We start from the raw sequence: 13,986 nt of genomic DNA, 5'->3' as shown, positions 1-13,986 counted from the left end.
CCAGCCTTGCCTGCCTGCTGTGTGTACATGGTTGTTTGACTACAGAAAGGAAAATTGTGGTTTTTTAAACCTCCTTTGTTTTGGATATGCGGAAGAGAGAGAAAATAGATAAGAACTGTGTCCAAAGTTCTGATATTGCCAGAAAGGGCCCTGTTCACGGACTGCCAGTCTTTTAAAAACTTTCTGGTCCTTCAACTGTACCAGAGAGGCGAGGGGAATAAAATGAAGTTTTCTTTATTCTTGATAACAGTCCTCTGCTAGCAGAACTCTGAACGTCCCTCCACTGCAGACAAATTTCGTATTCCCCTGGAACATATGTCAGAGGCAATTTACTGTAGAAACATTAGGAGGGAGAAACACAGCCTCTTTCTGTATGTTTCTGGTGAGATCAACAGACTTTTTCCACTGTGACATCGCAGGGTGTATGCCTGCCAAGGCTAACTTTAAAGTATTGATGATGGCAGGCAAACTCAACAGAAAAAAACTACCTGCATAATTTCTAAAGGAAAATTATTACTTTTGATAAACAGTGGCTGGTTTAGAATTAAACTTTTTATCACATAATTGGTCTTTTTTTTTAAAAAAAAAGGGAATCCTGAGCTAACTTGAATTTGTTTTGCTCAGGTGTTATGTTTCATGAAATATACTGTACTTTTCCGTCTATAGGATGCCCCCATGTATGGGGGCCTCAAAATTTAGAAAATAGGGGGATTGAGCTTTGGGGAAGGATTATTCGGTGGGAATGCCAAAAATTGCTCACCCGCCAGAACACAGCACACAACCGCTCGTGTCGCTTACAATTGCCGCTTCCAATCTCAAGCTCGCGCTTCATTCCAGCGGGTGAGCGATTTTCAGCATTCCCCCCGAACAATCAAGTGGCAAATTGGAGGGAGGGCAGGAATTGGGTAATCACCATTTCAAAGGAATGGGCAGACTACCAGTAAAAGCAATCAGATAAGGCATTATCAGATAACCTGGCAGACAGGACAAACAACAACATTCAAATTTCTGCTGTAGACTACCTTTTCTATGATGTAGTTATGATGTTTGTGGGGGGTGGTCTTGGGTTACTCCCCTTCTGTGATGTATGTATGATGTATGGAGGGGTGGTCTTGAGCTCCAGGGCAGGGAATTTAAAATGTCTATATAAGGGCAGGCACACCTTTGTTCTGGGTCCTCCTCCATCCTCCTGCATGTAAGGGGAGCAACCTGTTGCAACAGCTTTAATAAAGATCAGGCTTACTAGCTGCTTTACTTCTCGATATTCTCCGGTTGGCCTCTGTTATTTTCTCCTACCAATAGGGAACCCACGTAAGGACTCTATATGGGCTCTGGGATATCCCATAAGGGGAAAAGGGCAGATTTTGTTTACAACAGCAGTCATCTGAAAGAGGGGTCCAGAGGCGGAGGCTGTGAGAAAGGGGGAGTACTCTGGGAGAAGATAAATTTTATTTTTTCTTCCCAGACGGGAGAAGACTTTTCTCAGCCTTGAAAGTCTAAAATAGAAAGAGAAATGGGACTCACAGTTAGTACTCTCTAACGCCTCTATGCTCAAGATGAATTCACTATTATCACAGAATGCAGATGCTGAGAGAAATCCTCCTTACATGTCTATCTTCTTCCTGTAACAAACGCAAAATGATCCAACCATAGGAGCTCGCCAGACCTTTTAGCACTCTGGTGACCAGTGAGCCAGCAGAGGGAGGTGTCACAATGGCTTTTGTAAATCTGGGGCTGTCTCTTAAAAATAGCAACACTTGGTGGGTCTGCTGAGGTGCCCAGATGGAGACCACCAGGGAACCCATGATATGGTGTTTAGAATTATACAGACAAAAACTTTGTTGTTGTTTAGTCGTGTCCAACTATTCATGACCCCATGGACCAGAGCACGCAAGGCACTTCTGTCTTCCACTGCCTCCCACAGTTTGGTCAAACTCATGCTGGTAGCTTTGAGAACACTATCCAACCATCTCATCCTCTGTCGTCCCCTTCTCCTTGTGCCCTCCATCTTTCACAACATCAGGGACTTCTCCAGGGAGTCTTCTCTTCTCATGAGGTGGCCAAAATATTGGAGCCTCAGCTTCACAATCTGTCCTTCCAGTGAGCACTCAGGGCTGATTTCCTTAAGAATGGATAGGTTTGATCTTCTTGCAGTCCATGGGACTCTCAAGAGTCTCCTCCAGCACCATAATTCAAAAGCATCAATTCTTCGGCGATCAGCCTTCTTTATGGTCCAGCTTTCACTTCCATACATCACTACTGGGAAAACCATAGCTTTTACTATACGGACCTTTGTTGGCAAGGTGATGTCTCTACGCAAATAAATATATAGGGGGGAAAGAAAAGAAACCATTGTTGGAATTTAAAGTGTTTTTGCAAACTATGGTTTAGTGTGATGTCTTGACAACCTGCCTTTATGTCTCTGAAGGTTATTACATTTAGCGACTAGAGTTAGCCTGTACGTTTAAAAACTGAAACCATGGCTTCAGTTCTAAACTATGCCAAGTGCAAGCAGAGATTGGCATGATGTCTCCAGTTGAACAAATAGAATTATTTTGCCTGCAAATATACACACTTAAAACCTTACGACTAATAAATATAAACAATGAATAACAATGCTAAAAGAAAATAACAAACATTTGATGCATTTTATTTAACCAGGTAGAATGATCACTAATGGAGGCAGTTCTGGACAGAAAGTAGCCAAAAGTTACTTGGTGACATCCAAGCCAATGGGCCTCACTGCTAATGAAGCCTGCCTGGGAGCACAGGATCCAAATGGTACTTCCAGACAATTCACTGAGGGCAGGACTTGCTGTCTTCTTTCTCCCTTACATTGCAACTATGTGGAATGGCTGCTAAAGGAGATATTTCTAGGAAGGAGCCAAATAGCTTGGTCCTATCCAATCCAAAGCACAATCCCCACTGCCTCACTTTTGCAACCGTATTTCTAAAAAATATGGTCTGCAACCGTATAATAAATTTTTTTATTTATTTTGGCAGCTGATGTCTTATCTATTGTGTAATGGTTTAAACGTAAGGTTTCATTATCTATACTGGATTTTAGAGCTCAAAATCCAGTAAAGTACACAGCCTACAGTGTACTTAATGTGGGACTTCCCCCACACCCAGTAAAATGGTGATGTAAAAACAACGAACTGCACCATTCTAAACCTGTCTACTCAGAAGAGAGTTTGATGGTTCTTCATGCGGCTTACTCTCAGATGTATATGATTGTAGCTATTGCGGCACCTTACAAACATAGAAATTTATTATGGCATAATAAATAATATTCTGGTCCACAGTACTCTTTATTTGATGCATGAAGTGCAATCCCAAATCTACAAGCTTATAAAGATATTTGTGTGCAAACATGGCTCCCTAATTGAAACTCTTCCCTTGTTTATCAGAGAGCAGACGAGAGGCTCTGTACAGGTAAATAAAAGTTGCAAAAAGCTGCTACATTATATCTGAAAAGTTTTGGAAAACAGTCCTATTGCTTTTCTTTGGGGAGAAAAAACACACAAGCATCTTTTGGGAAGGTTTTAAGCTTTTTAATTAGTTTTGGCTGGTAGCCAAAGACCTGCATTGAGGGCTTGCATTAGCCAAGTAACTTTTTTTTTTACTTATTTCTCTTTGAACAGCTAATCCAGATTCCACATCACAATCTCCTTCCAGTTTCAAAAGCAGCTTGCCATATGGCAAGTGGGTGTGGAATTCCTTTAAGAGGAAAACAAGTCTAAAACCCTCTTAGACTCATGGAGCTAGTTCCATGGTTCTCAACTCCCAGGCTTTGATTTCTGACCCACCCTATGTCTAGGACAATTCAAAGTCAGCACGACAAAACACCCAATTAAAAGATAACAAATAAAAAGATTAAAGTCAGCACTGTTTAATCCTGTTTTATATTAGGAGACTGCGTTGATTGACCTGTGGTATTCAACTCTCTTATTCGAATTAGGTAGAATCCATTCTGAGTCCTGTACAAGCTGCGTTCTCTTGCAATTGCATCTTGCCATGAAATGCAAATCGCCAAAAGCAAATGACTTGGCTTGCACTTTTATTTGTCTCCAAAGAGATTTTATTAAACAGTGAGAAAAATGCCTGCTTTGGATGTTGAAAGGACTCCTTCCACACAACAGACACATTCCGCCCCTACAGTATTGCTGCCAGTAATAGATAGCCATGCTAGCTAGTCCCAGAGTGATATGTAAAGTGAATTACAATAATATATGGGAGAAAGGAAAAGATATATTCAGGGGCATGGCTGCAAGTTTGGGAAGGAAGGAGGATGTTTAACCCATTCTCAGCTGTGTCCCAGCCAGGCTATTTTGCCTGGTTCAGTTTAAGGACAGTTCCACCTTCTTTTGGACTCAAGTTATGGCAACCAAATACAAGACAACAGTTTCAATAACTTCTTCTAGCAATCTTCTGGAGACTTAAATTATCAATTAGCATCAATTGCTACAATCAGCAGACCTTGAGAATATATTAGAGATACAGTATTCACAAACATCACAGAATGGGAAAAGTTGCACAATAATCTTGAGGTTTTGAGAGCTGAAAACAAGCCCTGTATATGGACATTTTCTTATAACTGCCTCTTTCTAATATTATCTCAACAGATTTTGGTAGGATCTATTTCTGAGGTGCTAGTTCCTTTTTTGATAGGCTGTGAGCTGATGTTCCTATTAGCAAGATTTACCCCCACCTCATGAGAAAAGAAGAGTCCCTGGAAAAGACCTTGATGTTGGGAAAGATTGAGGGCACAAGGAGAAGGGGACGACAGAGGACGAGATGGCTGGACAGTGTTTTCGAAGCTACCAATATGAATTTGACCAAACTGCGGGAGATAATGGAAGACAGGAGTGCCTGGCGTGCTCTGGTCTATGGGGTCATGAAGAGCCGAACACGACTAAATGACTAAACAACAACCACCACCCCTGGTAAATCTTTAAAAACCAGGAAATGATCAATGCTGCAGTCATTGCTACTTGATGAAAGACTACGCTGATGAACCACAGAAGCTTGATAATATTTGTTCACAGGGTTATATTCTACACAGAAGCTTAGCAGATAAATATTCAGGCTTTACAAAAAAGGCTTTTGTAGTTGCCTTCAAGAGCTAGAAGTTTATTGGCAGTGGTTTTACTCATGTGTCACGAGACCTTTGCTCTAGTACAAGATTGCCCAGGCTCCTCTTCTACCCCCACCCAGCCATAATTTCATCTGGAGACCAGTAATTAAACCCTTCCACAAAGATCTGATTTGCTGGGAAGGAGGGTAAGATGATCTGTCTTGGGCAAGTTCCACATTTGATTAAAACTGGAAAGATAACATCTTATTCTTGCTGACAAATCCATCATATTTATGTTGATCTAGATACCACTAATTCTAATTTCTCCGAAATTTGATTTGAAAAGCTAGCTTTCCTACAACCTGTAATTTATTCTTTTCTCTTTCACAAAAATGATTTTCTCTTGTTTTGTGGATAACAAAAGAGGTTGGTGAAAGGGATTTTTCTACCTAATCTCGAAGAATTAGGACATATACATCATCCAGATATTTGGGTTAAAAGCATAATCTGTTTAGCTATTTGACCCTACTTGGAATTTTCCCTCTCCCAAATGTTTCCTTCTGAACCAACCATTAGTTTCTACTGCATAATTCTAAAGCTACTTGAATTTGAAGAACACTACATAAAAGTAAAATGGGGGGACACTACTAAGTTAGAATTTCACTCCTCTCATTTGTGAAAGAACTGGGGCTTTATTCTCATGTGAGATTTTGTAAACTTCTTTATCAATACAGCATATAAGCACTCGTGACTATTAAGTACATTAAATCCCCTGGGTTATTGCAGCGCTTGGGAGTTTAATAATGCCAAACACGCAGGCAATCAATTCACTTGATTTCCTTTACTTTTCTGCAGCAACCTTGTTTCTCCTCTGTACTTTTTATGCAAAAGTTAAGTTGTGACAGGAATACAGATGCAGAAATGTCTAAGCTGTAATGAAAATCTGAACTTTGGTGAGGGCTGCCATTCAGATGTAAATGTAGCAGGTCCAGATGAAATTTCTGAATGTCCAGAAGCTCAAGGCTAAACTAAACATAATTAGTCAACACATCTGGGGGGTTTTAAGTAGCATGTGCAGGACCCTTAATTCTGGGGATACCACAACACGTGAAGAGGGGAGGTCTAACCCTTTTCTTCTTTTCCTAAGGTGCTATTATCTCCAGATGAAAAGCAGCTGTTCCCAATCAAGTAAATCAAGTAAATATCCAAAAATACTTAACTGACTGACCAATTGCACTGCAGATAACTCAGTTCTGCCCCCCTCCATAAAGCCTGCTCCCCCCCCCAAAGATAAATCCTGGCTACACCCACGTCTGTGACCTCAATCTTTGCATTCTCTTTCAACCATGTCTTATACATGCAGCCCATTTCACTCTGCTCCATAGAATTCAATGGAAACAATGAGAAGAGAGCCAGAGCTCATCTGCATTGCTCCACCCCTTCATCTGCATAGCTGCTGTTTCTTGATGTGAAACACACCATATATATATAACCTTGAATGAGAGCTACATCCACTCCCCTGCCTGCTTTTTCTTGATGTGAAATGCACACAATATATATTTTACCTGGAATGCGAGATATATCAATCTTCTGGGTCTGTACTTAAAACTAGATGAGCACCTATAATTGAAGTGTCTAAACCATGCCCCAGTCAACAGGTCCATATTTCCGGGTCTTCCAAGAACGCTATAGCATGTCGTGCACACAGAAGGTTAAAGTTTATGTATTTGGGGAGGGTCTCTGACCGTTGATTATTTTTGGGTGTTATCTTGAAACAAATTCATGTTCCTTCTTGGGGTGGGGACGTGGGGGGGGGGGAAGCGTTCACAAATGGAACTAATCCTTTCCAAGAAAATTATTGCAGGGGTGGGGTGGGAATTAGTTAGAGAAAAAAACAATCTTCTCCCTCTCTCCCAATTCTTGCCACAAGGGGGAAATTCTCAAGACCCCGCCACTTCCCTCCCCCACCACATGGGGGTTCTCTCGTGCCAGTGGTAATGATTCACACAGATCTTTGGCCTGCAAGTGAATGCATGAAATGGTGGGGGGGGGGGAAGAGTTCAATATTTAAACACCTCCCCCATTCACGAGCATTTGCAGGCAATTCAGCCTCAGTCTCTTTAAGTGCACACCCAATTCCCGACCAGATGGCATGTCATATAAGATATATATAAGATATATATATATATATATATATATATATATATATATATATATATATATTGCTTTCGTAGATTTTCACGGGTACAGGAATGCAGGTTTTGGTGTCTTCGGGTGTCTTCCCGTGTAAGAGTTGGGGTGTCTAGGCGACGTTTCGACGAGGTCTCACTCGTCATCTTCAGGCTGGTGCTTTCGGCTTCTTGTTACTGGAACAGAGCAGGATCTCAGTGTTTGAGTTCCTATAAATACTATATATATATACACACACACACACACATATATATAAATATATACACACATATATACACATACACCCCTCCAGAAAAAATAGAATATTGATATAAATATTAGAATATTCTAATATAGATATATAATCTATATCTATATCTAATAGTATATAGATATAGATTATATACTATTTCGTGTGTGTGTGTGTGTGTATATATATATATATATATATATATATATAAAATATCCCCCCTCAGGAAAATATAGGATATAGATATATTATATAGACATAGATATGTATGAAAAATAATAATAACAACCCCCCTCCCCACCTCAGAAAGACATCGCGCCCTCCCTCCCTTTCCACAAGGCGCTCTGGGGCGCGCTCTCGCCGCCCGTTACTGCAGCGGCTGCCGGGCGCGTGCGCGCGCGCCATGCAGCGGTTTTCTCCCTCTCCTCCCCTTTCCTTAACTCCCCCCACCCCCCTTCTCTACCAGTCCCAGTAAGGCGGAGGGATAAATCCAGAACCGTGAAGAAGAGAGATTACATACATGCATATACAGTATACCAAAAAAAAAAGTGCGCGGCGTCCCCTTGCCTCTGCTGCGCTGCGGAAGGATCTCTCTCTCTCCTTCTCTCTGGTTTCTTCTCCGTTAGAGGGGAAGGAGAGGAGGCAGGCAGGCGTGTGCCGGCGAAAGGGGGGGGGCTAGGTGGGTGTGGAGAGAGAGAGAGCGCGCGCGAGCCGCGAGTGATGCGGCTGCTGGGCTGAAGGGTCGTTTAGCCGTTACTGAGGGGCGAAAGGCAGGAGAGCGGGCGGGGGGAAGGGGGAATTAGTCCGTAGAAGTGTGTGTGGATTATTTTTTTTTGGGGGGGGGGTTGCTGCAACTGGGACCAGCAAGAGAGAGAGAGGGAAAAAAGAGTAGGAAAAAGAGGGTGGGAAATGGGGAGGGAGAGAGGAAGCTGAGGAGGCAGCTGGCTGGGGGGAGCGGGGAAGGGAGTGAGTAAGGGGCTGAGGTGGTGGGTGAGTCACTGGGGGGGGGAGCCCGTGGAAAGGAGAGGCTGCAGACCAGAGCAGCCTTCTTTTTTGGGGGGTAGGTACGCGGGAGATGTGAAAGGCGAGCGCTGAGGGGCCAGGCAACGGGGTGGGGTCCCCCCCTACATATCCACCTCTACCTCTTTTGGATAGAGAGGTGTCGCCCCCTGAGGAAAGCTGCCTCCCCACGGGGGGTGGAAAAACAACCTTCCTTCCTTCCCTTGCACCCCCCACCCCAAACCAACCTTGGCTGAAGGAGCCGGCGCCCTCCTTGTCTGCATGGGGAGGGAAACGAGCCTGGCTTGCGGAGCGGGGAGGGGTTTCCTGTGCATGCTCGCTTGAGAAAAGGGGGGGACTTGGAAAGTGGGGTGGTGGCTTGGAAGGAGAGATTTCTGGGCGCCCCCCCCCTTGTCACACACATGCACGGGAGCGAAACTGGGTCGAGGTAGTTTTCCTTGGGATTTGCATGTCTTTGCAGTCTCGCTTGCTGGTGCGGCGGCAGCCCCGGGGGGAGAAAAGGGGCTGGGGGGGTGTTGCTGTTGTGCGGCTGGCTGATGTAGAGCTCTTTCGTAGGGTCGCTTCCTTTCTTTCTCCTTCCTCTTAAAGCACGGACAGAAGAGGAAGAAAGAGAGTGAAGTCGAAGACATACATCCGTAGGAAGCGTCGGGGGGAGGGGTTTTTTTTTTGGGGGGGAGATCCCTGAAAATGAACGTCGATGGCCTCGCGACCGCTCCTTTTCTGGACGAAGGGCATAATGAAAACCCTGTTGTCGCCGCTGCCCTGGCTACTTTTTGAATTTTATCGGGGGAACTAGCTTGGACGTATTCTTCCTGAACTCGTGGAGCATTTTACGGAATTACTGCAACGGAAGGAACCTCATACTGGCTTCTGGTTTTGTTTTGCTTTTCTTTCTTTCTTGGAAAATCCTGATTTGTTTATTTTTTTAAAAAAAGCTCTTAAAATGGAAAACGAGATTTTCACACCTCTTTTGGAGGTCTTCATATCCAGCCCTCTTGTTACGTGGGTAAGCATTAATTCACTATTCAGTGGCAGAGATTTCAAATGTGTGTGTGTATGTATGTGTATAATTTCTTAGGGTAGAGACCAAGACGAAGTATGTCATTGTGATAATTCTGTTATAGGTTAAGACATTTGGACCGTTAGCTGGAGGAAATCCAACAAACTTGGACGAATATGTTGCACTTGTGGATGGAGTTTTCTTGAATGAAGTCATGCTTCAAATGTAAGTTGTTTTATTGTATGATTTGGTGTCTTCTGTATGCCACTTTTAGCAGTTGGTCTAAGAATGCATTTATTTCTTGTGGTCACTTTTTCTGCTTACTTGGGAACATAGTTCAGTGCCTTAACATATTCCCAATTGTTTGTACTGCTTCTGTGTGCAGCTGTTTCCTGGCAGTTGTATATCCACAAGAATTCAGCAGAAGTGGGGAGATGCAAAATTGCTAGGCAGAAGTAACACAGGATTCGGTCCAGTAAAGGGTTAAGTACTGCATCTGGTCTGAGAATAATTGTACTCAGATGCAATGTTCAACTCTAAGCTTTTAATATTTGCCGTATAAGCTCAGTATACATTTTAATGTTTTGTGGAAACCTTCCAGGTTTCGTCCCTCATATGTTATCTGTGTGGAGCTTCAGATCCCTGATTTTGATCAATGTTTAAGACAAAATGCAATAGTGCTTGCAAACTGATCTTAATTTTACTTGAGGAGGAAACCCCATTGATTTCAGCAGTTTGTTTAAATGAAAGCTGCACTTAATTATTCTGTGCTGTAATATACTTCAGAAACACAGCTCAGAACAAAAGTTTGAGGGAAATCTGTTGAGGATAGTATTTTGGTTCAATGGCATTTTGTAGTGATCATTACAAAGGCTAGTCAGTCCCCAGTTTGAATTAATATTGGAAAACCCAGCAGAAATGGATTCATATTTTAAACCTTAATTTATGGCTAAGTGATGTTAATTTTTGTATCACTAATATGGATGGAAGAGCCATATATTCATTCTATTTTTCAGTGGTGAGATATCTTAACAAATAAAGTTGTGGGAAATTAAATGTAGTTTAATAAGAAATAGGGCACTCCCAGAAGCAGCATGTTTCCTTTGAGATGAACATTGCCACAAGAGGTTTCCCCAGTTTTTGATGAGAGATGAATGCCACTAATGAAATGGCTTACAACTTGCTGCTAAAACATTTTTAGACTACACAGGACTAAACCTAAAAGTAACATTTCCACATCCTGAATTGGGAGCAAAAATGTTTTAGTCCTGTGTAGTCTATTGTACTTTGTTTGCCCAAGAGCTGTTGCTCATAAGCTAGTGATTCAACATGTGGAAATCATCATGCATGAATCAACATCTGTGAAAGATATGAGCAGCAACAAGTACTGTTGTTAAAACCTTCTGATTTAAGTAACATTCAAAGGGTTCACAAATTAAGGATGCATGCAGTTAATAATGGCTATGTATAAAAAAGTCTAGTATGAAGTCAGACTTCACTGACATGAAAGTTCAATGAATATGATTACTTGAAGCCAGAGATTACAATTTTTTGTTCTTTAATAAAGCTGTATAGCTGGATGATTACTTTCAGTATAGTCAGAAACATAATAGAATTTAGCATGTCATTCTAAAGACTAAGAGCCTTGTAATTTACTCATTTCTTTGCTGTTGGTGCAGTTGAGAATTGGAGATGATCCTTTGGTAGAGATGGAAATTCTTTCTTCTTATATGGAATAGTGTGTACTTTTGTTGAAATCTCTCTACTGTGACTTATAGTAGCTTGGGCACAACCGAACCTTGTTTAAACTGCTTTGTAGTTTTACCATCATTTTATGAAGATTTAGATTACTCTTGGTACTCAGGGTGGTGGGCCACTAGGATTTCATTCCTGAAAGTTATGGACCTAGCTAGCTTCCAGAATGCTTAGGCATAGTGATGCGTTTGGGATGGGACAGGCAAAGGTAAAGTTGATGCTGATTGATGACCTGATGTGGATTGGTGGTTGAGTGAGGCTGTTGAGAAAATAGTGCCCAGAAAAACACTTGTGGTCTTCTCTTATTTACAGTGGAGGTTTTTGGCACTGGAGTATCAAGGGAGACAACAAAGAGTGGCAGAGAAGTAGTCTGCATCTGACTCATCATGCCACACCTGTACTATAACAATGTCAGTGATAGAAAATGCTCTCTTCTGCTACCATTGTGTCTGAATAAAGGCAGCTTATTTTTGATACCATTTAAGCAGAGTTGCTTGGGGTAATGATAATTCAGTTTGCTAGCTGATTTGCAAAAAAGTCAGTCACATACAACTTGACTTGGATATCACATTTAGAGTACAGCTGTACCAAGTGCTCATGTGCAGACATTTTCTGACAAAAAGCCCTGATTTAAGGAGAGATGCAAAATGCTTCTCTCTGCTGCTCCTTTGGCACCATTTTCTTCTCCTTCACAGTGTGACCCCAGTTAATTAACAATCATACAGCAACTATGAAATAACACTGCTATATAGATGATCTAGATTGGGTACATTTTATCCCAAGGTCAATTAAATTAGCACAAACTCTGAATTGGTATTGGGAGGGTAGCAAATATTTTAATCAGGAGTCTACAAAAGCTTTACAATTCCCTTTCAGACTATGACATATCAATAAATTCTGAAAGGGGCTAGCTCATGGCCACACTGATTCTGTCACTGGATACAAATGAGTTTCCTACAGACCACTATGAGCATGGGGCAGAGACTTATTGGTCTGCTACTTGGAGCATCAACCACCACACCCTTTAACCACAGGGCCTTTTGACAAACCAATTGGCAAACTAAAATGAAGAACCTCAAGATGTTTGATTCAGCACTCTCTCTATGTTGGTTCTATACCAGGAGAGGGTTCACTCACTCAATGTTAAGTGGGACACTTTTAAGACAGGCAGAGGGTGAAGTGCTGCTTCATAGTTGCTGTATGATTGGGGCAACCCAGTCAGATGGACGGGGTACAAATGTTGTTGTTGTTAATAATTAGCTGGGAGGCATCATAAATTGCATATTCCACTACTACAGTTGACTGTTTCTTACCTAGGCTGTGGTCCAAGTTTTCCAGTGAATCTGAACGGCATAACAATTTAGGAAACCCTTAGTTATCTTCCAGCAACTCCTGTAGCCAAGCTAGTGCCAAACATATTGCTCTGCTTTCCTTTGGACCACAAAAAAGGCTGAGAGAGCAGAGATAACATGGGAGGATAGCCACAACAGACGCTGTAATTCTTCAACAGTTTGACTTCACCCCCAAAGGCACACTTCTCCACTGTCTCCCAAGACAGATGGATGCCAACCACAGTTAACAAATCATTTTAAGATTTAGGACAAGACTGCACATGAGGTTTACTTATAGTTTGACCTTGAGTACAAACTTCTCACCCCCAAAAACAGAAAGGTGGTTGTGTGGATATAGACCTGGGACTCCAGTGTAGTGGACTTGAACCTTTTGTCCCCCTGAAATAATAGAGGACTCCCCATGCCTACAAATTTCTTAGGAATTTTTTTCCCCAGGCATGGGGAGTGGGTGGCTGCTTTGGTTCAGGACCCTAGCAAGGTAAAGGGTTAAAGCACCACTATGCCCCATGCATTCTTCTGCATGCAAAGACAGGCTGTAGCGGATTGAATGAATGAGACCAATAGTGGGTCCAAAGGTCAATAAGCCAGTTTCTGCACATGTTTTAGAGGGAAATAAGGGACAGATGGGGATCTTCAAACTGGGGAGGGAGCCCATCTAGGAAAAGGAAAACTCTGACCCCCAAACCTCCGCTGCTTTGAGGGACCAAAGAAAAGGCTAAGGAATAAACCTTACACAAATTTAGAGTGGAGTCCCTAAGACGGTTGGATGGCCCTTGTACGCCTCATTCTGGCAACTTTTGCAGCCTAGCTGGTACCAATTGTATGCTCTGATTTCCTTAGGACCACATCAGGCCAGGGGGTGGGTGCGGTGTTTTGTCATGTGGGCAGCTCGGAACCTCCACATATTCTGCCCAGGCTTGCACCCCGGAGAAATCACTTCAGTGTTCCTAATGCAGCAAAAACAACACAGTTTGACTTCATCCCTGGAGGCACACTCCATTGTCTAGGGTCCTGAACTGATAAGGATCATGCTGCTTATGCTGACAGTTCTTTGAAGGGGAAACCTAATGATAATTCCAGAACTGGGGTACCACTGTTGAGAATTGATGATTTTCATATCTGGTGGTAGAAGACATGGAAAAGGGCCTCTGCAGAAGATATTAATGATAATGGGATAGGTGCTCCTAATCAACAGCTTTTCTATATTTAGGTCAGATCATGTATAGGAGCTACTTTCATAGGCTCCAGTATCAAAAGAAGCTTGTCAGTGTACTTTCCAGTCCTACACAGATTCTCACTTCACTACCATGCCATGAATAGACTTTGGTAACTAAATGTAACCTTTCTCTGAAATTCAAAACTC

General features: G+C 42.3%; 1 protein-coding gene and 1 long non-coding RNA gene across 5 annotated transcripts in view; one reads left to right on the top strand and one right to left on the bottom strand.

The window, feature by feature from the left end:
• Positions 1-1,505: 1,505 nt before the first annotated feature.
• LOC308584287 lies at positions 1,506-8,827 on the bottom strand. Its single transcript, XR_014006742.1, has 2 exons — positions 8,744-8,827; positions 1,506-1,622 (listed from the first exon to the last, which is right to left on the bottom strand). It is a non-coding gene; the product is annotated as an uncharacterized lncRNA (long non-coding RNA).
• Positions 8,795-13,986, top strand: part of CCDC88A (coiled-coil domain containing 88A) — an 83,098-nt gene continuing 77,906 nt past the window's right edge. For all 4 annotated transcript variants that reach the window (XM_081188329.1, XM_081188328.1, XM_081188327.1 and 1 more), the window contains exons 1-2: positions 8,795-9,522; positions 9,641-9,741. In XM_081188329.1, the coding sequence (XP_081044455.1) occupies positions 9,460-9,522; positions 9,641-9,741 (164 nt within the window). In that variant the 5' untranslated portion in view covers positions 8,795-9,459. The remainder of the gene's footprint in view (positions 9,523-9,640; positions 9,742-13,986) is intronic.

This window comes from Podarcis bocagei, assembly GCF_964188305.1.
Source record: "Podarcis bocagei genome assembly, chromosome: 3".
NCBI classification, from domain to species: domain Eukaryota; kingdom Metazoa; phylum Chordata; class Lepidosauria; order Squamata; family Lacertidae; genus Podarcis; species Podarcis bocagei.
The sequence above is the reverse complement of the archived record's forward strand: the minus strand, read 5'-3'. Positions and strand labels throughout refer to the sequence as shown.